This window comes from Diceros bicornis, chromosome X, assembly GCF_020826845.1.
Source record: "Diceros bicornis minor isolate mBicDic1 chromosome X, mDicBic1.mat.cur, whole genome shotgun sequence".
NCBI lineage: Eukaryota > Metazoa > Chordata > Mammalia > Perissodactyla > Rhinocerotidae > Diceros > Diceros bicornis.
In genome coordinates, this window is record NC_080781.1 from 109,619,455 (window position 1) to 109,645,157 (window position 25,703).

At 49.0% G+C, this 25,703-nt stretch overlaps 1 protein-coding gene across 3 annotated transcripts in view; it reads left to right on the top strand.

Annotated features, from left to right (window-relative positions):
- The first annotated feature begins 3,153 nt into the window (after nucleotides 1-3,153).
- The window catches only part of LONRF3 (LON peptidase N-terminal domain and ring finger 3), a 38,849-nt gene continuing 16,299 nt past the window's right edge, over nucleotides 3,154-25,703 (top strand). For 2 of the 3 annotated variants that reach the window (XM_058536582.1, XM_058536584.1), the window contains exons 1-5: nucleotides 3,154-4,225; nucleotides 6,918-7,036; nucleotides 10,531-10,653; nucleotides 17,589-17,850; nucleotides 18,629-18,719. In XM_058536582.1, coding sequence (XP_058392565.1) covers nucleotides 3,421-4,225; nucleotides 6,918-7,036; nucleotides 10,531-10,653; nucleotides 17,589-17,850; nucleotides 18,629-18,719 — 1,400 coding nt within the window. In that variant the 5' untranslated portion in view covers nucleotides 3,154-3,420. The remainder of the gene's footprint in view (nucleotides 4,226-6,917; nucleotides 7,037-10,530; nucleotides 10,654-17,588; nucleotides 17,851-18,628; nucleotides 18,720-25,703) is intronic. The other variant, XM_058536583.1, reaches the window with a different exon arrangement.

The window sequence follows — 25,703 nt, forward strand, 5'->3', positions numbered from 1 at the left end:
AGAGTTTTGAGTAGGAGATTTCTGATTAGTCCCCAAATGTATATCGCTGTAATGTTTGTTTAATTTAAATAAAGAAGGAAAGAAAACCCCTGTGGTAATGTTTTCCCGTATTCAATAGAAACCCATTTGGTGTTATCCTACAGGCAGTCCTGACTGGCATACAATGTAAAACTCTCGTGGAGTCTGCTCAGTGAGTAGCTGGTGCTGCCTTTTGCATCACCCTGGCAGCTATTAACATTCCTGACCAAGTTCCTGACCAAGGTCAGCCTTGGGAGGGGCTACCTGATGAGAGCATCTCTGCTCCACGCCTGCAGGACTGAAACCTGCTGCCTGAGTAGGTTTGGCCTTCTCCTTGCCTCTCCTTCCCCGACGGGCAAGGCAGGGAAACCAACCCAGGAAATGCTTACTTGTCCAGGTGGTCCAGGGAGCAAGGCACACCCCAGATCTGCATCTGGAAGACAATTTTGGGTAACCGACATCTATTTTTAAAACTTGTCAAAAGAATAAAATTCTTGAATTAAGAGGTTTTCATCATTATCCATCTCATGGCCCTTTCATATAAATGTCTTTACCTGCCCCACAGACCATCCCTCCTCACAGGTGCCTGAAGGGGTAGGCAGATAATTAATGCTGGGGACCCTGCTATAGACTGAATGTGTCCCCCCAAAATTCATATGTTGAAACCTAATCCCCAGTGTGATGGTATTTGGAGATGGGGCCTTTGGGAGGTGATTAGGTCATGAGGGTGGAGCCTTCGTGAATGGGATTAGTGCCCTTATCAAAGAGACCCCAGAGAGACCCCTTCCCCTTTCTGCCACGTGAGGTTACGGCAAAAAGACAGCTGTCTATTAACCAGGAAGTGGCTTCTCGCCAGACATTGAATCCGCCAGCACTTTAGTCTTGGGTTTCCCAACCTCCAGAAATAATTTCACTGTGAGAAATACATTTCTGTTGTTTATAAACCACCCAGTCTATGGCATTTTGTTATAGCAGCCTGAACGGACTAAGACAGGCCACATTCAATAGCAGGGGAAACTGAAGGATGAGAGGAGCTCCCCTTAGTCAGACAGCAAGTCAGCAGGAGCCCCAGCTTCTCCCCGACTGCCTGCCCGGCAGAGCGATCTCCTCCACTTCTTGGCCAGTCCCCTGACTTCCCTGTCTTCAAAATCGAGCTCAGGCCTGGCCCCGACGAAGAGGACAGCTGTCCAGCTACCCCTGCCCTCTACTACTACTGCCGACTTCACCCCTTGTCCAAGCCACCACCCACAGCATCTGAACTAGTCTTTTGTATTTAAGTAGTTGAGTTGGTATCATGAAATCTGGTCTTAGGATACAAGCCACTCAAGGTTAGGGCTGGAGGCAACCTTGGAGATCAGGAGAAACGAAGACCTGGCCGGAGCACTTGCCCATGGTCTCACAGCAAGTCATGACAAAGCCAGGGCTGCAAGCCGAGTTTTCCCATGTGGGCCTTATGCCTTCCTGGCTAAGCCTTAGCTCCTGTTTCTTTTCCTAGTCTCTTTCCCTTATATGCCAGCTTCCTTTCTCCCCTCTGACCCTCTCCCCCTGTCCTGCCTCACCAGAGGGAGGCCCTAGGGATAGCTGCCCAATATCTGTTCTCTGAGACCTTGGTTTTGACTCAAGGGGGGATTAACGACCTAGGAGACACAGAGCTGGGGATGCAGCCTGTGGCCCCCAGCTCTGAAACATGACTTGATCTCAACTAAGACCATGCCTGGCATTTGTTCAGAAGCCAAAACAATGGCTCCCAGAGTTTAGGTCACTTACTCAAGGCCACTCAGCTAAGAAGTGGCCACAGCAAGAGCCAACTGTAGGTCTTCAGGCCCCTGGGGCACCACTCTGCCCCAGGCACTGCTCTAGGCACTGCCCAGAATCCGCAGATTCTGGAGGCGAACTGAGCCCGAGGCAAGCCCAAGACCCCGCCTCCCTGCTCGGAGCAGCGTGACCACGGAGAAAGTGCGTTATTCCCTTAGGTCTCTAAGCCTGTCTGCTTTTTTTTTTTTTTTTTTTGGAGAGGAAGATTAGCCCAGAGCTAACATCTGTGCCCATCTTGCTCTACTTTATATGGATGCCTGCCACAGCATGACTTGATGAGCGGTGCATAGGTCCACGCCCAGGATGCGCATCTGTGAACCCCGGGCCGCTGCGGCGGAGCGTAGCAAACTTACCCACTAGGCCACTGGGCTGGTCCCCTGTCTGCTTATTTTTTGTGCATGTGGCTCCCGTCCAAAGTGTGGGGGTGGGAGGGAGACAGAGTGTGGGCGGTTTACACTGGTCTTCTGGAAATAAGCGGGGCACCCTGGCGGCCCCCTAGCCATTGTGAGCCAAGCACCAGGGGGCTAGTGCGCAGCCCCCCACTGTGACGCGCTGATGTCTGAACTCAGCGCTCGGGAGCCGGGAGCCGGGAACCTGGAGGCAGCTCGGCCTCCGGAGTGCGCCAGGATTCTCGGACTTTCTCCAGAGTAGCGCTCTCGATTCCCATCTTCCGCCTGCCGTTCTCCCACGCCCCCAGACTACCTACTGACTCCAGCTGACCGAGTTCTCGTGGCCGCGCCCATCCGGCCGGTGGCTCCCAGGGCCGGGTGCGTGTCCAGCGGGGGTCCCCCGGGCCCGAGCCGGCGAGCGCATCTTCTCGGCGCGTCCCTCACCGCTTAGCGAGCGCCGCCCAACTTCTGCGCCAGCCGGGTCCGCTGCTGCGAGTCGCTCCCAGCACAGGAGACCAAGCGGCCTCGGATAACCGCACTCATTACCTTTGGAGGACTCCCCGGGGAAGGTGGTCAGGGACCCGGAGTGTGAGGATCCGGGGCGGGGCTCCCAGGGCAAGCCTTCGGCGTCCCAAAAGACCTGGCGGCCGGCGCACCTCGAGGTACCGGCCTCTCCAGGGACGGGTTGGGGGAGGGGGCCGTTAGCGAGCGGCTGGCAGAGGGGACCTGTTTGCTGGCGGCTTTGGAGGTCGGATGGGGTAGGGTTTGGAGACGGAGAAGCCCGAGAGAAGACTTTGGGTTTTTTTCCCTCTCTCTCTTCTGAAAAGGAAGCACATTGCGAGGGGGAAATAAGGCGGAGTGTAAACACAAACAACGTCAAAAAGAAGCCAAGGAAAGCGAAGCCAAAAGAAGCAAGCGCAACACTGTTACAAAACTGTCTGGTTTTGTAACAATTTCCCCGCTGCCGGCCAATGAGCGGCGTGGCGGCGCGTCACGTGGTGCCGTTTTATATAACACTTTGCTGAGACAAGACAGTTATTAGGCGGCGCGGGGCGGCCGGCATGGAAGTGGCGGAGGCGCGGCAGGGACCGGCGCACGGCGGCGCGGCGCCTGTGGCAGCCCCGATTCCCTGCAGCCGTCGCTCCTTGCTCCGGGTCCCCGGTCCTTAGAAGCCTTTTCCCCGCTTGTCCCTCTCCCTATGGATTCATTTCAGACTGGACAGATGCTGAGCTTGCCCGCCGAGCGTGGCAGTAATAACTTAGGGCTGGCGGAGCCGGCGGCATTGGCGGCCCGCGTAGACACGGGCCCCCACTCGGAGGTGGCTACAGAAGGCCCCGCACCTCTACCGACTCAGGAGCCGGAGCAAGAGCAGCCTCCGGGGGCCTCGACGCGGGAGTGCAAAGTCCTGCTCACGCAGGCCGACGCCCTGGCGTCTGGAGGGCGCCTCCGGGAAGCCCTCGAGGTATACAGACAGCTCTCGGAGCGGCAGCAGCTGGTAGCCGAGCAGCTGGAGCAGCTGGTGCGCTTCCTGGCCGAGAACGTCCCGCAAGGCGAGGCGCTGGCGCCGGCGCCCCCGGACGGGAGCAGCGCGGTGGCGGCGGAGGAGGCAGGGGCTGCAACGGCCGCCGAAGCCACCGAGGTGTGGGACGGCTTCAAGTGCCGGAAGTGCCATGGATTTCTGTCAGACCCCGTGTCCTTGTCGTGCGGCCACACCTTTTGTAAACTGTGCCTGGAACGCGGGCGGGCAGCCGACCGGCGCTGTGCGCTGTGCGGGGTCAAGCTCTCTGCGTTGATGGTGGCCACCGGGCGGACGCGCGGGGCCCGGCGGGCTGGGCAGCAGGCGCAGCCGCCGCTGCGGGTCAACGTGGTGCTCAGCGGCCTCCTCGGCAAGTTGTTCCCGGGCCCGGCACGGGCGTCGCAACTCCGGCACGAGGGCAACCGGCTGTACCGCGAGCGCCAGGTGGAGGCGGCGCTGCTCAAGTACAACGAGGCAGTCAGGCTAGGTGAGCCCACCGCGCTGCCGGGCCGGGCGGCGGGGAAGGAACCGGGCAGGGAGTTGGGGGCTGGACCAGGGCAGAAGAGGCCGCGGGGGACCGTGGGATGGACCGCGACCGGAGTGGGGGAGGAGCCTTTCTGGAGTTCGGTCTCTGGCTTTGTCTCTGTCTCTACCGCTTTATCTCTCTTTCTCTGTGTCTGTGTCTCTGTCTCTCTCTCCCTGTTGCTCTTTGTCTTTTTCTCTCTCCTGTTTGCTTCTGCGTCTTTCAGTCCGTGTTTCTGTTTGTGTCACTGTTTGTCTCTTTTTCTCTGCCTCTTCACATACTTGTCACTGTCTTGCTCACTGTCACCATCTCTGTCAGTGTCAGTTTCTCTGTCTCTCCTTCTCTCTCTCCCTTTGCACGCCTGGGTGCCTTCTTACACCTGCCCGCACCTACCCTGCCAGGAGAGGAACTTCGCACCCTTCCCACACTCGCGCCCGGTCCTCCCGGCTCTTGCCAGACCGAGGTGTTCGGTCGGCGCCTGCCTCTGCCGCTCCCCGGCCCGGGCCGCCCTTGCGGCCGGGAGTTGTCCCTTCCGGAGCCGCGGCTCCTGGTGGGGTGGGTCCGGCGAGGAATTAGGTCAGGAGAGCACTGGTTGCATAAGGGCCGCGAGCGGCCCGGGTCGGACGGCCCCTCCTCCGCGCGGGCGGGCGGGATTGTGTAACGGCTGAGGTAACCGAAGTGGGCCACGCTCGCCTCGGAAACCATCCCGCGAGCGGGTGCGGGGGGGGGGGGAGCGCTCGCGCCCCGCTGCCCTGTGACTCATTGTCACCGCTTCCTATCACACGATCCTCAGCTGAAATAGATGCCCCCCCCCCCGCCCCGCCCGCAGCCTGTGCCCTCGCCTCGAACCCCTACCGCGCAAGCCCAGCGGGGGGCCGGGTCAGGCAAGTGATCAGGGATCCCCGGGAACTGTGGGCTGGCTACGAAGTGGGCACGCCTCTGTCCCGCTTTCCCGTGTTGCCAGGAGAGGGATGGGTGGGCTTTGCGGCTTCAAGGGCGACGTGGGCAGCCCCACGCCGGGCTAGGGCGCCAGAGTTCCCTCAGGGAGCGGCACCCTCCCACTCCCCATGTCTGGACCCAGTATTGCCCAGCTCGGGCCAGCTGCCAGGAGCTCGCCGGCGGGGCGCGGTGTCTGGCAAAGTGTGCCGAGGAGGAGACAGCAGGGCTGGGCAGACAGGGCTCTGGATCCGACGGTGCCCTGAGCCCGACTCGGATGGGTGGAGGAGGGAGTGGGCTGCAGTGTTCACGTGTTGAATTCCCACCCGAGATTGCAACAGGTAACGGGGGAGGGGATGGAACGAGGGCTGACTGGGCAAGACTGGCACCTGAGGGAGAGGGGGACTCCCCCACACCACACGCACATCCTGTGCCTGGGCAAGACGCACTGAGAGCTGCCACCCGGCTTGTGTGTGCTGCAGAAAAGGAGAGACAGAGAAGACTTAACTCTTTGCTAATGTCTTGAGAGCGAGTAATGGGCACCCAAGCAAGGCCTGGGCACACTCTTGGGAAAAAACTAACAAAGCCTGTTCCTGCAGCAGAAGCTGGAGCCCAGTCCCTGGGGAAGAGCAGGGCAGTATGAAGGCCACTTAAGCCCAGATCTCCAACGGAGGTTCCATTCCTTTCAGCCATCCCCCAGGGGCCAGGAAAGCCCCTTCCTGCCCTCCTCCTCCCCCTTTGTTACTGCCATCACTTTTCCCTGGGGCGTCTTCCTTTGTTAATCCCGTCAGAGCAGTCAGAGTTAAAATGTCAAGGCCACTTCACCCTTTTAAGAGGAAAGGGGACTCCCCAACAGAGAGTATCTTTGTACTGGAAGATGGCCAGTGTCTGCTCTTTATTATTCTAAGTATCATCCACCCTTCAGAAAAGGGAACATGTCCCCCACTTCGGCTTCAAAGTCTAGCCAGTTAGCAATGAGTCTGACAAGCTAGCTGTGTGATTTTGAGCAGATGCCTTCCCCTCTCTGGCCTTGATTTTCCTCATCTGAAGAATGGGTTGGTTGAGCTAGATGATATCTAAAGGCCTGGCCAACCCCAGCATTTAGTGACTCAAAGTGTTGGTGAGAGCCAACCTCACTTTATTCCCCGGAGCTTTGTTCAGGTTCGCTCATGTTTGGCCATCTGTAATGAGAGGATGGAGCTTTGCAAATGCATTCCCATGGTCTTCGGAGAAACTTCATATGTGCTGGGCTTTGTAGACAGAGATGTTGCTAATGTCGCCAGACGGCTAATTTGGACTTGTCTTCCTGGTGGCCAGGATGGGGGTAATATCTGGCCACCTCCCTCTCCCAGCTCCATGTCCTGTTTCTTTTTGGGTGATATATCTCACTCAGAAGCCAGACTGCCAGTTGCTAGCCATGCACAGCCCCGAAGCAAAGTGCCAAGGGTTTCCTCTGTGTCCAAGTCGCTAGTGCTCCACTGACACTACCAGGCCTTCTAAGGAACTGCTTGAGAGAGAGGCAAAAACTATTTCTTTACAGTTGGGGAAGCTCAGACCCAGAAGGCAATATTAGGGCTGAAAATTGAGCCTAACTCTTTGGATCCCTATTAGAAAAGTCCTAGATAGCTTGCCATTTGATCAAGATCCGTCCTGATACAGGACTTATCACGTGTTTATGCTGGGGGCCATTAATGAGGGTTTTTTCTTCTCATTTTGGCAGCTCCAAATGACCACTTGCTTTATAGCAACCGGTCTCAAATTTATTTCACCTTGGAGTCTCATGAGGATGCACTGCATGATGCAGAAATAGCATGTAAGCTCCGCCCAATGGGTTTTAAGGTGAGTGTGGGATGGGAGGGATGGGAAGGAGTTGTACTGTAGACAGGAATTGGCAGGAAGGGCTGCCTCCCTGGGGGGTAGGGGACTAGAGCTGAAGCAGAGCAGGGAGAAGGCTTTGCAAAGGAGCTGAGGGTCCCTTGACAAAGGGTGACTTAGGAGTCTGCAAGGGAACTGGATTCTTGCCCAATTTGATCTTCAACTGATAACCTGCAGAGCAGCCTGGGCACTGTGACTCTCCAGAACATGGACTTCGGAGCCAGACTGCCTGAGTTTATGTCCCAGCTCTGCTTCTTTTATTAGCTGTGTGGCCTTGGGAAAATTACTTAACCTCCCTGTACCTCATCTCCTCATCTATAAAATGGAGATATTCAAAGCACCTACTTAACAAGGTTTGTTGTGAGGATTACCTGAGCTAATACATGTAAGATGCTTAGAGCAGTACCTGGCACATAGCGTTATATGAGTGTTTGCTCTTATCAAGATCATCATCGTTGTTTTCCAGGAACAGTAGAAAGAGGAGAGTGAGAGAAGTATTGCTGGTTGGTTGTGCCACTTTGAGTCCTTAATATAGTCAGTCAGCCTGCTGGTATCCCAACATCTAGGTTACATGGAGGGGTGGGGAGAAAGACAGGCTAGGCATCTCTCAAGATGCCAGGATGCAAAGTGTCACTTTCTCCATCTGTCTGGTCTCAGGACTGGCCCTCAGCCACATGTCAATATTTGGTTTAGAAGATTAGATTTGAGCTTGGGCTCTGCTACTTGCCAGCTAAGTGACCATGGGGAAGTTGCTTCACTTTCTGGACCCAAAGTGTCCTTGTTTGCAAAATGGAGCTATTACTATCGCCCTGATCGCTTCACAGGGATGCAGTGAGGGTCACAGGGGAGCATGGCCAAGAAGCCATTCTATAAGGCCTGCTGGATCTTGGTGTAGTGCTCTCTTGATACAACGCTAGGAAACCCAACTTATCCAAGTCCCGGTCTGTGGTCCCTTATCCGAATCCCATGGGGCCAGATGTGTTCAGAATCCAGAATGTTTCCGATTTCATAAAGACCATGTATTAAGTGACACCATCAATGAGCTCTGGACAGCGCCCTATAATCAAACACACTAATATTTCTGCAGCATATTACATGAAAAGTCACACTGAGATCAAGACTATAACACACTTTATATCATTTTAGATCAGGTTTTGCCACCTAATGACTGTTGATGTCAAGCTTATGAAAATAGTGGATTATCAGACTTTTTATGGATCTGGGAACTTCAGATAAAGCATTGTGGGCCTGCATACTGGGCCATTAATGTCAGAGCCAATCTCATATGTTCTTTTCCGGGAAGGTTTTCATGGGTGATGATGGATTAGTATGTTCTCTTTCCCAAGGAACACATTTACAGTTTGCTAAAAGTCACCAGTGTCTTAACCCTAAGGAGCCTCAGTGGGAGCAGTTCAGGCCTTGTAGCAGTGCAGGTCAGGGAGCTGCCTGGGGGGAAGCAGGATTCTTTTGCAACTTTTTGTGCTCCCCCTAAACCTAGGGCCTAAGGGTGGAGGCCTCCATAGAGCAGTGGAAAGCAGGGCTGAGTAAGCAGTTGACCTTTTTGGATGAAATGGGAAAAGTGACTTCCTCGGTGAAGGAAGAGTTGGTGGAAGTATTAAACAGGAGTTTCATTTCCCCAAAGTGCTGGAGTGAGCGGAGAGGCAGTGAGGAGAGAACTCTGTCGTCTGGGGGGTTGAGAGCAGACTTGAACTGATGCATATGTTTCAAAACCACCTCACACCCCGATTTGCATACTTCCCACCATTTCTCTGTGAAATGCCCCTATGGGAGGGGTTCACCTTGTGCAGCCCTGTTCCAACCATCCAGCCAGAGCTCAGTGGTACTCAAAATATCCTGAAAGTGGTACAGCTCTCAGTGAAGTGAGCTGGCTGCCCTGAGCAGGTGGACGATATGAGTTGTTCCTTGGTATGATTGGTGGGATCCCAGAGGCCTCTCTGGTCTCCCAACACTTATTCCTTCTGGCCACCCTGAAATGTCATGTGAGCCTTTCTCCACAGGGCCCCTGGTGAATACTTGTGGGAAGAGAACAAACCACCAGCCGAGGTTAGGCTCCAGGTGGAGAGTTGGGGGCACAGGGAGAGGTCCCCAAAGGTTTGTAACAGGCACCACTGCTCAAGAAGGCAGATCCCGGCCAGCGCCTATAGCCAGGCCAGAGCCTGAAAGCCCCCTGGCCTTTAGAAGCATGTTAGAAGGGGAGGCAGGGGAGCGCCCAGCAGCCGCAACCTGGATCATTTCCTTCACTAAGTTAGACTCAAGATCAGCCACGGAGGCAAGGGAGTGGGGAGCAGGTCCCTGAGGGGCAACCTAGGTGATTCAAGAAGAATGCCCTCCAAAACAAATTATAAGGCCAAGGCACAGAAGAGGGCAGCCCTCTTCCCACCTCTTTTCTTCTTCCTCCCTCTTCCCCAGGATGTTCCTCTGCTACTCCTAGAGTTTCTCGCCCAGGCCAGTTGGGATTCGACCCTGAGGAGCCCTAAAACTTTTTTATACCTTTTAAAGATGCGGCAAAGGAACAGAAGTGAACTGAGCCCATGGGAGTGAAAGCCTTTGCTCAGCCCCTGGTTAGCCCCTTGAAGGCAGTCTGCTTTGTGGGGAAGAGCTTTCTGGGGGTCCTAGGCCACAGTTCTAGTTCCAGCTCTGCCACTAGCTACCTTTGAGGTCTTGGAGAGGTCACATGCCTTCCCTTGGGCCTCTTCTGAAAAATGATCAGTAAGTATAGGTAGTCACTCAGGCTAGTAATGTGGGCTAGGTCTCTGCTTGACAGACTAGTTAATAGGAAGGCGTATCTGGGCGGGTCCTGAAAGCTGGTTAGTATGTGCTCAAATGGGGGTTCTTGCCACATTTGGTGAGACGTCCTATACAATAGTGGGGCAGAGGGGAGGTAGTGTGGCACAGGGATGAAGATTTGAACTTTTGTATCAGTCAGTCCTAGGCTCAAACCCTGATTCCACAATTTACCAGCTGTGTTATTTTGGGCAAGCCACTCCTCTGGGTCTCAGTTTTGTCTTTTTAAAAATGGGCTTCAGGGGCCGGCCTGGTGGCGTAGTGGTTAAGTTTGTGCTCCAGTTTGGCGGACCGGGTTTCCCAGGTTCAGTTCCCCGGTGTGGACCTGCGCACTGCTTTTCAAGCCATGCTGTGGTGGGCGTCCCGCATATAAAGTAGAGGAAGATGGGCACGGATGTTAGCCCAGGGCCAACCTTCCTCAGCGAAAAAGAGGAGGATTGGCAACAGATGTTAGCTCAGGGCTAATCTTCCTCACCAAAAAAAAAAAGGGCTTCAGAACAATTGCCTACATTACAGGGCTGTAGAGAAGATAATCCTTTTAAAACACTTCCCACAATAGTGAATACCCACGGAGTATTTAGCTAGTGTTATTAATAATAGCATCATCAATAAGGTGAATGAGAGTGGGATTGAATGCTAATGTTTTCTTCCAGGCACACTTCAGAAAAGCGCAAGCCTTAGCCACCCTAGGCAAGGTGGAGGAAGCACTAAGAGAGTTTCTATATTGTGTATCCCTTGATGGAAAGAACAAAAAAGCAAGATCTGAAGCCCAAAGGGTGAGTTGAGATGACATCAGGTCCAGCCGCCCAATGGGCTCCCTGCTCTCTGTCTTCTCCAGGGAGGGGAGTGAGGGAACTGTCCTCCTTGGCATTTGGGGTCCTGAATGCGTGGCCCCCTGGGTTAAGGGGACAGGAGGGAGACACAAGTGCTAATTGATTGCCCCCAAATACTGTCCTCTTGCCATATACAATCAGATTGAGCAGTTCCTGCGTTTTTGTACAAGCCTGTGAGGAGTGTTCTTGCTTCTTTGATTCGGGCTCTGTGTTGTCAGTGGGATAAAAAACAGAACAAAATAAAACCAAATAAGTTAACCCGGGGACGGAGGCTCACCGAGGAGATTCTGGCTGTTGATGAGAGGTCAGGGTGTGGGGCTGCCTGCCGTTGTCCAACTTTTCTTCAGCTGAATCACAGCTTCACCAGCCACACAGGGCAGCCAGCTCCTCAGAAAGGAAGTTAGTGCCTGTCTCCCCTGCCACATGCAGAACTCCAACCTCTAGCTCCTTTGCTAGAAATAAAACACATACACTGCCTCACAAATGTAAGTCAGGGATCATTACAATGTAATCCAAACAGTCATGCCAACTCTTGAGTCCCAGGAGAATGTGGTTGTTATTTTTTTAAAAAAATTGCATGAACTCCTGAGAGCATTCATGAAGGCTCAAGCATCCTTACTTCATGGATTTTGTTGCTTACTGGTCTGCAGTGTACTCTCATGGTGTCTGGCTAAGTGGCCTGGAAGTGGGATGCTGACAGTCAGTGGTGGCCTCTGCTCTCCTTGTGCCCCGCCCCCTATTCAGCACCACGCCCCGTGTGCTTCAGTCCCAGTGGGGTTTGGCAGAGCAGCGGATGAAGATAGGGAGCAGGAGACAGGACTGGTTTCTGAAGGCTCCAGAAAGGAATCTTTAGCAAAATCAATGAACGAGGGAAAGTTGAGCTCTGGAGGTTCTGCCTCTCGCAGAAGATTTCTTTTCTGGGAAGTTGCTTTGACCCAGTTTGGGAATGTGGACAAGGTGTTCTTGAGAGGAGCACTGGTGGCGGAGAATTGCTTCAAGCTGTGGACACTTCCCCAACTCTTAAGTGTAGTCCATGGTGTGAATATTAATAGTAATAATAGCTGACATTTATTGAGCATTTCCTATGCACCAGGCGCTGCACTAAGGCTTTCAGTGGAAGATATAATTTAATCCCCACAACATCCCTATGAGGGTAGGTACTGTTATTTATCGCCATGTTATAGATGAGACGGATGAGGCAGCTGAGGCTTGGTGAATTTCCTGAGGTCACACAGCTAGTGACTGGTGGAAGAGCGTACAAACCCAACTCCATCTGCTTCTAGATTCTGCCTTCTTAGCCACTCAACCATCCTGCTGTCTGGGGAGGACATGCCAGGAGTCTCAGCTTGCACTCCTGGGGCTGGGTGGAGAGTGGCAATGGGACCATCCAGTTCTGGGGTGGATGGACAAAGGCGGTTAGAAGAACCTTGACTTTGGGGACAGAGTGTGCAAAGGCCAACAGAGGCAGGTGTCAGGTCCAGGGTGAGTGGTTTCTTTACTCCCATTTGTCCACTTCCCAGTTGGCCGGAGAGACTCTGGTATCATCAGTTGGGCTGACCTCTCTTTCCAGCCGCTTTTATAGACCAGCTAGTGTCATTTCCACAACTGCCTAGCAGGATGGGGCAAGGCATCTGGAGACCCAAAGAGGCATAAGCCCCTGTCTCAGTCCTCAAGGACCTTCCAATCTTGCATGTGTTATACAATGCAATGTAAATGCCAGACTACACAAGCGAGCATATGCCCATAAGTGTTCTGGAATTCTGAAGCTGGGGCAAGAATTTAGAGGCGAATTTCCACTGAGTCTGATGAGGGCATGGCAGCCATCTAAGAACACTGAGGGCCCTCAGCAGTGCTTATTTACTGGATTGTACCAGTTTCAGGGCCAAAGATTTGACAGAGATGGTCCAGGTTCACTTGGTATTAAGTACCTACCTCAGACACTCCCAGGCCTAGGTTTCTTTTTAATGTTTATTTTTACCTCAGATTCTTTTTTTCACCTTCTTGACCCATTTGGGCCTTTGTAAGGCTGACACTGAAGTGGAATTGACTTTCATTCATGTGGAATGATTATTTTCACTGAGAGTTGACTCCAACTTTGGTTTTCCAAAGCTATTGGGAAGGCCTAGAATGAGATCTTAGGTAGCAAAGGGAAGAAGTGAAGTGCTGCTGTTGTTTCTGTCTTATCTCCTTCAATTTCTCTCCTCTGCCTCCCTTTCCCTCCCTTTGTGCTCTGCCTTTTTATCCTTGTACCTTGGGAAGCCATGTGGCTGCCACTGAAGAGCGTCACGTTCTTTTTGGAAGAATTCCATGGAGACTGCTTCAGAAGTGGGTTGGTTCTGTTGGGTCACTCAGGAGGGCTTCTGAGGAACAACTTTGGCTCCTGCGGAGGAGGGGCCTCTGAAAGCTGCATTTATGGCCCTGGGCACTCTGAGTACCTCCCCACCTTACTCCTTTACCAACTTAGACCTGAGAAGTGGGTTTCTCAGAGCTGGAAGAAAACATAGGATCTGTCTGAGGATTTTGGGCCTGAACCCTAGAGCTCTCCCTGGCCCTGGGATGGATAAGTGTCTTAATTCAGTTCTCTTGGGTGTGATGAGTATTTATTGGACCTATGTCATGTGCCCTCCAGAAGCTGGTCACCTGATTAGAGAGAAAGACTTACATCTGCAAGACAATTCGAGGCTAACACAAGACTGTGTAGGGTAAGGTGCTATGTTATGGTGCAGCAGAGAACGTGCAAGGACAGGCGAGATCAGGGAGGCTGGAGTAGTAGGGGAAGGCAGCACTGGAGCTGAGCCTCGAAGGCTGAGCAGGGTTTGGCTACATGGAAAGTGCTGGTATCTGAAGGAACATCATGAAAGAACTGCTGAGGGCCAGCAAGGGAACAAATCAAACTGCAGCGAGTTTGGTCAGAGTTTCTGTCCGATTCCCTTGATCAATTAATACCCTATTACTCCAAGCAAGGGGGTGGAACATCCTTTAGTGGGTCTCCAAACACTGCAGGGGCTGCTCAGTGGCAGCCTGAATGTGTTTTAGAAGCCAAGCGACCTGCCTTCCTGTGTTACACGTTACATACGATACATCCATATGGATATTCATAATCCTGCTGGCACTAATGGCACAGCCTGCGCTAGAACACACATCTTTGACTCCCAGTCCCTTCTGGATCTTCTCATTCAACCGTGTTATCCAGTTGCAAGGGAAACCAGCCATAGACTGGAACGTGCCTGCCCGCAGTACTTGAAGTTACCTGACATTCTCTGGATAGTGAAGGCCAGAAATGGGGGAAGAGAGGCTGGGAGAAGAGAGGAAGTTTGAGTTCTGCTTTTCCTAACACTTCACTGCTGAAGTGATTAAAGATCCAGGGATGAGGGTCAGGGGAGGAGGGAGGAAAATGGTAGGCATAGAAGAGGAATGGTGAGGACCCGAGAAGACTTTGGTAGACGTTACCCACTGGGGTGTGATAGGCATGACTCCAGGTCCCCCAGCTGATATTTCTCTCCTGCCTGCACTCTCTGTCTCTTTCCTCCTAGATAGGTTTGTTTGTTTGTTTATTTATTTATTGTGAGGAAGATCAGCCCTGAGCTAACATCCATGCTAATCCTCCTCTTTTGGCTGCGGAAGACCGGCCCTGAGCTAACATCTGTTGCCAATCCTCCTTCTTTTTTTCGCCTTTTCTCCCCAAAGCCCCAGTAGATAGTTGTATGTCATAGTTGCACATCCCTCTAGTTGCTGTATGTGGGACGCGGCCTCAGCATGACCTGACAAACGGTGTGTCAGTGCGCGCCCGGGATCCGAACCCCAGGCCGCCAGTAGCGGAGCGCACGCACTTAACCGCTAAGCCATGGGGCAGGCCCCCCTAGATAGGTTTTTAAATCCCACTGCAGATATTTCTATGGAATGGTAGCACTTGAGTGGTGGTTCTTAACTTTGGCTAGGGTGACAGAGGCATCCATGGTGCCTTTTCAAAATCCAAATTCCTGGGCCACACTTCAGACCTGGGGGAGCCGGGCGTGGGAACTGGGAACCTGGAGTTTTCGTAAGCTCCCCAGGCGATTCTGATGCACGCTGAAGTGAGGACCCCCGCCCTGGTCTGTCGGGGTCTCTGATCCAAGGCTTCCTTCTGGGAGTTTTGCCCTGCAAGCTGTTTTCCCCGCCCCTTCCTACCCCTCCCCCCTACGCCTGAACACCTGTAGAAACTTAAGTAGTGAAGTTTTCTGTTTTATGTCACAGCTTCTCCTTAGTTTCTTTTCACCATCAGTCCCGGGGGATTCTCAGGAACATTCTCCCGATATCCTGAAGCTGTTGGCACCTCACCCTAGATTAAAGGAACACGTAGAGTCAATGGCTACTGAAGGCACCAGCCATAATCTACCAAACTTGTCACAGGTAAAACTCAACTCACCCAGCTCGCTCATGACGCTTCGTTTGGCTGTTTTGTGGGCAAACAGGGAGTGAGCCCTACCTCTCCTACTTCAGTTCCTGAGAAAGAAGAAGTGGATTCGCTATTGGTTGTGTTCTTTGCTAGAAGGTTATTTCTTAAAGATAAAACTTGATTTCAGGCATGGTCCCAGGGTTTGTGATTTATTACATTCATTTTTTAGTTCTTGGTCAGATCCAGCTGAGAGAGGGATTTGACAGAACTAGAAAAGAGTTGGCCCGCTTTCCGTGGAGCCATTCATTCAGGGTGGCTTTATCAGCTTAGGGGCGGAGCCTGGGAAGAGGGCCTGACAGCCCCTCCTTTCCTGCTTTTTGTTTGTTCAAGCCGCCAGTCTTTGAGCACAGCTGAGTTCCTTGTGCAAAGACAGCTCCATTTGATCCCCAAGTGGAGGTAATTTCATATTCCTGCACCGTGTGTTACACGCAAGTAGACTTCCAGTACATATTTTGTAGCCGAGAAGAGGGAAGCAATTTGGGAAGTGTTAGGTTGAAGTTCCTGGGAGGAAGACAGCTATTTGTGCCTTTCTTTGAAAACGAGGGAACAGAACCACGGACAGATGGGCTCCAGGCTTTCCCAGCAGAGGGCAAGTGGGCAGAAGCTAGGGCTCAGAAGTCCTGACTTGAAGGCAGAGTCTAGCACCAAATACCCGTGCCGCTTGGGGCAGCAGTCTCCCCTCCATTTGTGCCCTGTGTTCCTCCCCTGTGTGTAAGCCCTGGGATCTCAGTGGCTTCTTGGCTTCTCTGACAGGTGGAAACTTGATATTTTCCCAGCTTCTCTCCCTGCTCTGGAAAAAGAATAAAATGCAAGTGTTCTGAACTCAAAAAAAAAGGGCAGAACTTAGAGGATCGCCTGATGTCAGAGAACCCCTAGTGTATTTCAATAATTGTTTGGGCTCATTATTACATGATTGAGAACACTCATACTGAACCGAAGTGCCTGGGGTGTCTTCTAACTGCAGCTCCATCCGAAACGAAGAAAAATAGCACCCCTGGCTTTCCAGTGTGAGCCAGCTGGGGAACAGGGACTGGGTTTCCATCCAAACTTTGCCTTGCAAAGCAGTGCACTCCTGTGTAGACAATGCCTGGGTCTTGTGGAAAGTTGAGGATGCAGCATTGCTAAAGTGCTGAAAAAACCTGGAACTCCCCAGGTTAGAGACTGAAAAAACCCACATCCTTTTTCTCCTCACCTCATTGTTTTCTCCCAACTGTATACTTCCCCCCACCTTTTTCTTTTCTTTTTTTTTTTTGGTGAGAAAGATTTGCCCTGAGCTAACATCTGTGCCAGTCTTCCTCTATTTTGTATGTGGGTTGCCACCACAGCATGGCCAATGAGTGGTATAGGTCCACGCCTGGGATCCAAACCCACAAACCTGGGCTGCCAAAGCGGAGTGCGCAAACGTAACCACTACGCCACCGGGCTGGCCCCACCATTTTTAGTTTATCTACCTTTTTTTTTTTTTTTTCAATTGTCCTCCTTTTTTTTTTCTCTCCCCAAAGCCCCAGTAGATAGTTGTATGTCATAGCCGCACATCCTTCTAGTTGCTGTATGTGGGATGCGGCCTCAGCATGGCCGGAGAAGCAGTGCGTCAGTGCGTGCCCGGGATCCGAACCCGGGCCGCCAGTAGCAGAGCACGCGCACTTAACCGCTAAGCCACGGGACCGGCCCTATCTACCATTTTTTTTGGTAGAGATTGGAGGGGAAAAACAACATGAGCATTTTGACCAGTGGACTCAGGATTTAGAGTAGAGAGGGGATTCTCCAGGTAAAGCTGCATAAACACCTTGTCATTGGATTTATTTTGAGATGTCTTTTCAAATATCCCTCTCCTGGACAAAAATTCTTGAAAAGGCTAGAGACATTATTGATTGTTTTGCCAAATGATTTTGTCTCTTTTTCAGACTTTTCACTCAAACTCTAGTAAAAGGAATAGTTTGTCTCTAGTTCATTTGGCCAGTGTAACATATAGCTCTGGAGCATGAGGTAACTCTGCAGGCCTGACACGCCTGTGCCAAAGCCTTACCAAAAGTCCTTTTGGAGCTGGGCTGTGGGGCTTGTGGATGGCCTGGAATGGCAGTGAGCGACAGGATCTACCTTAACTGCATGCCTTGGTAGCTGGGGACTGATTTGGATAAGAGAGAGGACTGGTGCTATACTTTACGTTTCTCTCCTTCACCACAGCCCAAGGAGTCTCTTCCCTACACACTTTTCTGTCCTTGCCTAGGGAAGTCCCTCAGCTCCGCCCAAGCTGGGCCTGCCTTTGTCGCAGATGCTGTGTGGACAGAAGTGGGAAATATGCCTCATGACTGCCCTTCAGTTAAGCTATGTGTCCACTAAATGATCAGGGCTATGTAGTTTTCTCTTTGTCCCGTGGGCAGAAATATCAGAGGACAAGATTGGTCCTGAGTAGATTCTGATGTTTGGCTCTTTCTTCCTCCAGGAAAATCCAGAGCTCCCACATTGTTCTAGTCAGGAGGAAGCAGCAGCCGAGGGGGACTGCAGCAGCCTGGTGAACCCAGCTGATGTAAAGGGGGATGGGCAGGAAGACAACATGAGAAACCAGGAAGAAGAGGAGGAGAAAGGGGATGTTGCCTTTCCAGAAGCTGCCTCCATCAAGACAGGCAAATGCCAGGAAAAGAAAAGGAAACATTGTCCAATTGAACCCCAAGACCCAGAGGTGCCTAATAAAGCCTCTAAGCCAGGTACGGACTCTACCTAGGGAGAAAGGAGGTTGGGGGAGGTGCCTGGGCTCACCAATATGTGCAATTACTTACCCTCCATGTGAGGGCTCCTTGGGCTCTGGGTGTGTGGCCCAGCTCTGGCACTTAGCTGTGCCATGTCAGGGCTTGCTCCAAAGTTTCTGTGAGAGCACGCACAGTTCCTAGCTTATTGCCAGTGTTCAGTAGTAATTATAATGGAAAGCCAAGGCATAAGGTCAAGCACAGTATCAAGTAATGACATCTCATGCCCTTGATGGCGCCATTTCCTTCCAGGCCAGCCTCTCCCTCCCCCATCCCTGTTCCAGGAATGTGGGACCAAGCAAGTGTGGTCAGGCCTCACTCTGCTCATTCCCAATTATGTTCCCATCGGTAGGCATCTGAGAAGCAGTAGCTGCAGCTTGATATCTTTCCAAGAGAGGTTGGCAGTGCCAAGATTCAGTATCAGCTTTGAAAGCCTGGCTCAGCCCATGGAGTCGCTGCCGCTGCTGCTCTTCAGTGAGGTGCCTGTTGCATTTGAATGAAGTCCCCAGGGCTCCTGGACATTCCCTGACTTGCACTTCTGTCTATGGGGCTGCTAGAAACCTCCAAGAGCCTACTTCAGGGTATCCCATTCTTAATGGCTCTGATAGCCGCTAAATCAACTCTCTGGGAGGTGGTGAGAGTGGCAGACTGAAAAAATAATTGGGTTCTTTTGCCTCAGAAATACTGTCTGTGAAACCAAGGTTGGTCCCGCTCTGACTTACTGCTTTCTGAATCACAGATCTTTCTGCAGATCAGGGGGCTAAGCCTGCTCTCAGTGTTCCGCTCGCATCTTTTGACGCATCTGACCTTGAATGCTCCCTGTGTATGAGGTATGTGATGTGTGCTATCTCTTACTGCCTGAGGGCTCTTCCTCTCTGGTGTCTGGACCTTTCTGCTAGTGACCTACTGCTCGGTTGGTTAGCACGTAAAAGCAGGCTTCTAACGAAATGGAAATCACAGTGTTGATTGTCACATGGGCTAGCTCATGTCCCTTACTTACAGATTGCATTCCCTATACTCCTGACTTGGAAACACTAGAGAGTAGGAAGGAAGCGGTCTACTCAGAGGTCACAAACTGATGGCCCACAGGCTGAATGTCTTTTCTTTGGCCTTCATGGGATTTTTTTTGGTTGTTGTTAAATGTGGATGTTTTGACACAGGACACACACTCCCCAGTTGGTCATGGTCCCCTCTCTGCCCCCACCAATGCCTTACACCAGCCTTCGTCTCTGCTTTGCTTTGCTTTCCTGGCCCCCTGTACGTATTTAAGTTTGTGACCCAGGAACTAATCTCGATTACTGGATCAAGATCTCCAAGCTCAAGGGCTAATGTCAGTGCCACAGGCCTATTCTTTGGAAGCCAAGTAGAGGGCCTGACTAGTTTTTGTTTTGTGCCATGAACAGTAGTTAGCAGCAGGCATGTACTTCCTGGCCAAGCATCACTCCTCTGCCCAGTGCCACATCATCTCTGCATTCTCAGATCTCCGGAGAGGCAAACTATCCGCACGCCGGCCCACCTCCCACAAAAAAAAGGAAGCTGCTACAATCATGGGCTGCATAAAAAAATTAGTTTCATTTGTTTCATTTCACAGCTGTGACTTTGTGGCTAAGAGGAGGAGCTCCAAAGCCAGAAGGCCTGGGTTTGAACTCTGGCTCTGCCACTTTCTGGCTGTTTGACCTGGAGCAAGTGACTTTCTCTGCCACTGTTTTCTTGTCAGTAAAATAGAGAACAGTGGTACTTACCCTATGGAGTTATTATGATTAATTGAGAAAAATCTACTTAAAACACTTAGAATAGTGCTTGACATAGAATAAGTACTCAATAAGTGTTAACTATTTTTTCTTCTAGACCAGAGGTTCTTTAACTTTAGGTCTATGGACCCCTGAGGAGGTTCTATGTATGGATTCTGATAGATCTATGAATTCCCTGAAGTTGTGTGTAAAAATGTGTGTGTGTGTGCGCGTTTCCAGGACAAGGTCCACAGCTTTCAGTAGATTCTCAAACGTGTCTTTTTTCCAAAAAAGCATAAAAGGAAGCTGAGATGTTTGCACACAAGTTGTTAAGATAGTTGACCCAAGAGAAGAGATGTCAAGAAAAATTTTTTGGTCCGCCACACAGTGGGATCCAGCCAACAGAGGATCCTCAGATGTTTTCTTGCCCCTGACAAGCACATATGTCTTCCGTATCAATCACATGCGTTTGTATTCAGAAGGACTTTTCTTGTCATCTGGATGAAAATGAGTAAGACAGCCATTACCTGAACATGTACTTTTTCTTTCTCTTAAAAAAATTAGAGTTGTCAGATTTGGTCATAAGCTCTGGCAGACCTGGTAACGAACAGTTCGACAGAATGTAGCAGCACTCCAAGAAAGCCTTCCAGATACTGTCGTGAATTTTAGGTGGAGTGGGCGAGGGTGGGATGGGCTATATAACCAGTGCCCTTTTACCACCTCCCTCTCCCCCTCACAACAAAGTGGCAGGTGGGTCATGCCAGAACCAAGGTATGAGATAGAGAAACTGCTTCCAAGCAGAGAAATGGACCTCTGCAGGTAACGCCATTGTGGCTCTAAGCCCGTGATGAAAACCATGGTCTTGCAGATGTCAGACTTTGGTAGATTTGATTCAGCTTTCTCAGAAAACTCAGGCCTTTGGTGTATTTATCCACTTTGACACTCCTCCCAACATCCAGGGGCCACAAAATCAAACACACAGACTCATCCTGTTTGTGTTTTCCCTGAAGACTAAGAATCCTGAGGTTGAAGGTCTTTTGTTCCCTTTCCTCTGTTTTCTCCCTTTCATCTTCTTTGTCCCTGATCTCAACAGAGGGTTTCAGAGAAGAGTTAGAAATTTGGTCCAAGAAATAAACACCAGGAGGACAAGACCCCCTTCTAGTTTGCTCACTCTGAGTTTAAAAGCCCTCATTTCCCTTATCCTGCCCCTCTGTTCTAAGTGAGACTTCAAAACAAAAACTCCTTGTTGCCTGGAGTAGCTGTCGTGTAGGCTGGTAAGTTATAGGGAGACTCTAGCTGCTTTCTGGTGCCAAGAAACCTGCCAAGGCCACAGAGCATTTCTGATCGCGAGGCTCTTAAAACTATGGTCCATGATCAGAAGCATGTAGTTCCCCTTCCAACAGGATTTGTCTGTAAGTCAGAAATCGGATGTTGACAGGGGCTATTTCATATACATGCTTTAGCTTGAGTGTTTGCAGTCTTTAAAAAGTTCCTCTTTCCACTTCCCTAGTGTTTTTCTTCTTTTTATTGTTGTTAAGATTATTATTAGGTTCTATTACAACCCTCATGTGTCTTTGGGGGAGAAAGTCTAAGGGTTGAGATATTCAATCTGCTGGGTCATGAAACTAGACATTTGTACCTCCTGTGCCAGTTTCTAGAATGAAATCCAGTGCTGTGGTGCCACATTGGTAGAAGACAAGTTAGAGTATGTGAATTTATCTATTCTGAGTCTAGAGAGAAAATCAGGAGCAGCTTATAAATTCCACAGGGAAAAGGATGGAGAGAGTGAATGGAACAATAATTGAAGGATGCGTTCATGAGGAATTTTCCAGTCTCCAAGTCTCCCTTGCTGAGTGGGAAAGCTCTGCTCAGGGAAGTTGCTCCCTGATTCCAACACCTCAGAACTCTGCCCCTCAATCTTTAGTGACTGAAAATCCTCCCTGGAGATTGGAGGGCCACCTCTGGGGCTACTGTTGAGCAGCACCTTTAGGGTGACAAGGATATTCTGAGATGTGGAGCAAGAATGTTTGACATTTCAACCAGTTACCTAATGGCCCAGTGACCTCTTTGTCAATTGAAACAAGAAGCTTTATATTTAACCTAGTTTTAGCTACTCAGGTAGCTGGGTGTTAAGGAGTCAGTTCATTCTCTCTCTCTCTCCCCCCCCCCCCCCCTTCTCATTCTCTCTTTGCTCTCATTCGATAGCAGCAAAAGAACACAATGCAAGGATGTAACTGGTGGGAAACGATAGCTATTTCCAGACAAGCCAAACATTTATCCCAACTGACATCTAACTGAAAGCATTTATTATTACTATTGTTTACTCCATCACTGTGACAATGTAAAATACTTTCTGGTGAGGAAATTTGGCCCTACTCTGATTTATAAATGCCTCCTTGAAGTGTCTTCTGAACTTATTACCTAAAGTGGTAAATAAAAGGGAGAAGAATTTGAGTATATATCTGTTTCTAGCCCTATCTATATATAGAGAATTCTCTCTCTCTCTCTGGGGCAGAGGAAGAGGGAAGGGAGGGAGAGAGAGAGGAAGGGGGAAAAGTGTATGTGCATCTACATGCAGATGGATCATGTCTGTTCTAGATGTACATGTCCACACAGTCTTGGCTGTGTCATATAGTGGAGAAGGAAGATGGGCTTGGGAATCAGATGTGACTTTACATCCCAAACCCTGCTACTTAACTAGCCAGCTCTGTGACCTGGGGCGAGTTATTTAACCTGAGTCTTAATTTCCTCAGTAGTAAAATGGAGCTAATCATAACTACCCCCTATTAATATATGAAGTTAATTTATATGAAAAAAGGTATTGCACACACCCAGGATAGCAGGAGAAATATGTTCCATTTGTTCCCAGTCACTTTATTCAGTCAGCCTTTGTAGAGTAGCAGAGTAGCCCTGAATATAGAAGTGAATTCAGTATTGAAAGGTGATATAGTCTAAGCATCTGAACCTTGAATTATTTTTTATATCAAATTATTATCAAAGCAATAATTATGCAGCCTCCATGGCAGCATTCTTGTTTGTGACCACTCAGAGGCATTTCAATCATAGCTCTTGCTAAGACTTGCTGTATCCTTTTGTGTCTGTTTCATTCATCTGCTCATTAAATGTCAATATTTATTGCAATGAATTAGGGAGCTATATCATTGTTATTTTATGTGGATTACATTCTTAAATGAACAAAAGGCCTAATTTTGAAATTCTCAGGAAAAATAGTTTGCGGATACAGATTCATCAAACATCTTCATCATTAGTGTCATTGAATAAGGTATAAAAAGCATTCACATTCATAGGACTCAAATTACTGAGGAAATGAGATATTCTGGTTTGGCTGCTCTATTGTAGTTAGATTATAGCAGTGGTTCTCAAATCAGCCGGCAAATCACACTTTTATTTATTTTTATATTTTATTGAGGTCATGTTGGTTTACAACAGTGTGTAATTTCAGGTGTACCTTATTATATATCAGTTTCTGTATAGACTGTATCGTGCTCACCACCCATAGTCTAGTTTTTTCCATCACCATACATATGTGCCCCTTTACCCCTTTTGCCTACCCCTGCCTTCCCCTCAGGTAACCACTAATCTATTCTCTTTATCCATGTGTTTATCTTCCACATATGAGTGAAATCATATGGTGTATGTCTTTCTCTGTCTGGCTTCTTTCGCTTTACATAATACCCTCAAGGTCCATCCATGTTGTTGCAAATGAGATGATTTTGTCTTTTTTATGGCTGAGTAGTATTCCATTGTATATATATACCACAGCTTCTTTATCCATTCATCAGTTGTTGGGCACTTGGGTTGCTTCCACGTCTTGGCTATTGTGAATAATGCTGCAATGAACATAGGGCTGCATAAATCTCTTTGTATTGTTGATTTCATGTTCTTTGGATAAATACCCAGTAGTAGGATAGCTGGATCATATGGTATTTCTATTTTTAATTTTTTGAGAAATCTCTGTACTGTTTTCCATAGTGTCTGTGCCAGTTTGCATTCCCACCAGCAGTGTATGGGAGTTCCCTTTTCTCTACATCCTCTCCAACATTTGTGATTTTTTGTTTTGTTAATTATAGCCATTCTGACAGGTGTAAGGTGATATCTCAGTGTAGTTTTTTTTTTTTTTTGATGAGGAAGATTAGCACTGAGCTAACATCCATTGCCAATCCTCCTCTTTTTGCTGAGGAAGATTGGCCCTGAGCTAACAGCTGTGCCCATCTTCCTCTATTTTATATGGGATGCCTGCCACAGCTTGGCTTGATAAGCAGTGTGTAGGTCTGTGCCTGGGATCTGAACCTGCAAACCTTGGGCCGCTGAAGTGGAGCGCACGATCTTAACCACTACGCCACTGGGCTGGCCCCTCATTGTAGTTTTGATTTGCATTTCCCTAATAATTAGTGATGTTGAACATCTTTTCATGTGCCTGTTGGCCATCTGTATATCCTCTTTGGAAAACTGTCTGTTCATATCCTCTGCCCATTTTTTGATCAGGTTGTTTCTTTGTGGTTGAGTTGTATGAGTTCTTTATATATTTTGGAAGTTAACCCGTTGTCAGATATATGATTTGCAAATATTTTCTCCCAGTTGGTGGATGGTCTTTTTGTTCTGTTCGTGGTTTCCTTTGCCTTGCAGAAGATTTTTAGTCTGATATAGTCCCATTTGTTTATTTTTTCTTTTGTTTCCCTTGCCTGAATAGACATGGTATTTGAAAAGATGCTGCTAAGACCGATGTCCATTTTGAGTTAATTTTTGTGTGTGGTGTAATATAATGGTCTACTTTCATTCTTTTGCACATGGCTGTCCAGTTTTCCCAACACCATTTATTGAAGAGACTTTCCTTTCTGCATTGTATTTTCTTGGCTCCTTTGTCGAAGATTAGCTGTCCATAGATGTGTGGGTTTATTTCTGGGCTCTGAATTCTGATCCATTGATCTGTGTGTCAGTTTTTGTGCCAATACCATGCTGTTTTGATTACTATAGCTTTGTAGTATATTTTGAAGTCAGGGATTGTGATGCCTCCAGCTTCGTTCTTTTTTCTCAGGATTACTTTGGCTATTTGGAGTCTTTTCTTGTTCCATATAAATTTTAGGATTCTTTGTTCTATTTCCATGAAAAATGTCATTGGGATTCTGATTGGGATTGTGTTGAATCTGTAGATTGCTTTAGGTAATATGGACATTTTAACTATGTTTATTATTCCAATCCATGAGCACGGAATATCTTTCCATTTCTTTATGTCTTCTTTGATTTCTTTCAATAATATCTTATAGTTTTCAGTGTATAGGTCTTTCACATTCTTGGTTAAATTTATTCCTAGACATTTTATTCTTTTTGTTGTGATTCTTGAGTTCTCTTTCTGCTAGTTTGTTATTAGTGTATAGAAATGCAACTGATTTTTGTAAGTTGATTTTGTACCCTGCAACTTTGCTGTAGTTGTTGATTATTTCTAGTAGTTTTCTGGTGGATTCTTTAGGGTTTTCTATATATAGAATCATGTCATCCGCAAACAGCCAGAGTTTTACTTGTTCCTTTCCAATTTGGATACCTTTTATTTCTTTTTCTTGCCTAATTGCTCTGGCCAAAACCTCCAGTGCTATGTTGAATAGGAGTGTTGAGAGTGAGCACCCTTGTCTGTTCCTGTTCTCAGGGGAATGGCTTTCAGTTTTTCACCATTAAGTATGATGTTGGCTGTGAGTTTGTCATATATGGCCTTTATTATGTTGAGGTACTTTCCTTCTATACCCATTTTATTGAGAGTTTTTAAATCATAAATGGATGTTGGATCTTGTCAAACGCTTTCTCTGCATCTATTAAGATGATTATGTGATTTTTATTCCTCATTTTATTAATGTGGTGTATCACATTGATTGATTTGCAGATGTTGAACCATCCCTGCATCCCTGGTATAAATCCCACTTGATCATGGTGTATGATCCTTTTAATGTATTGATGTATTTGATTTGCCAATATTTTGTTGAGGATTTTTGCATCTATGTTCATCAGCGATATTGGCCAGTAATTTTCCGTCTTTGTGTTGTCCTTGTCAGGTTTTGGTATCAGGGTGATATT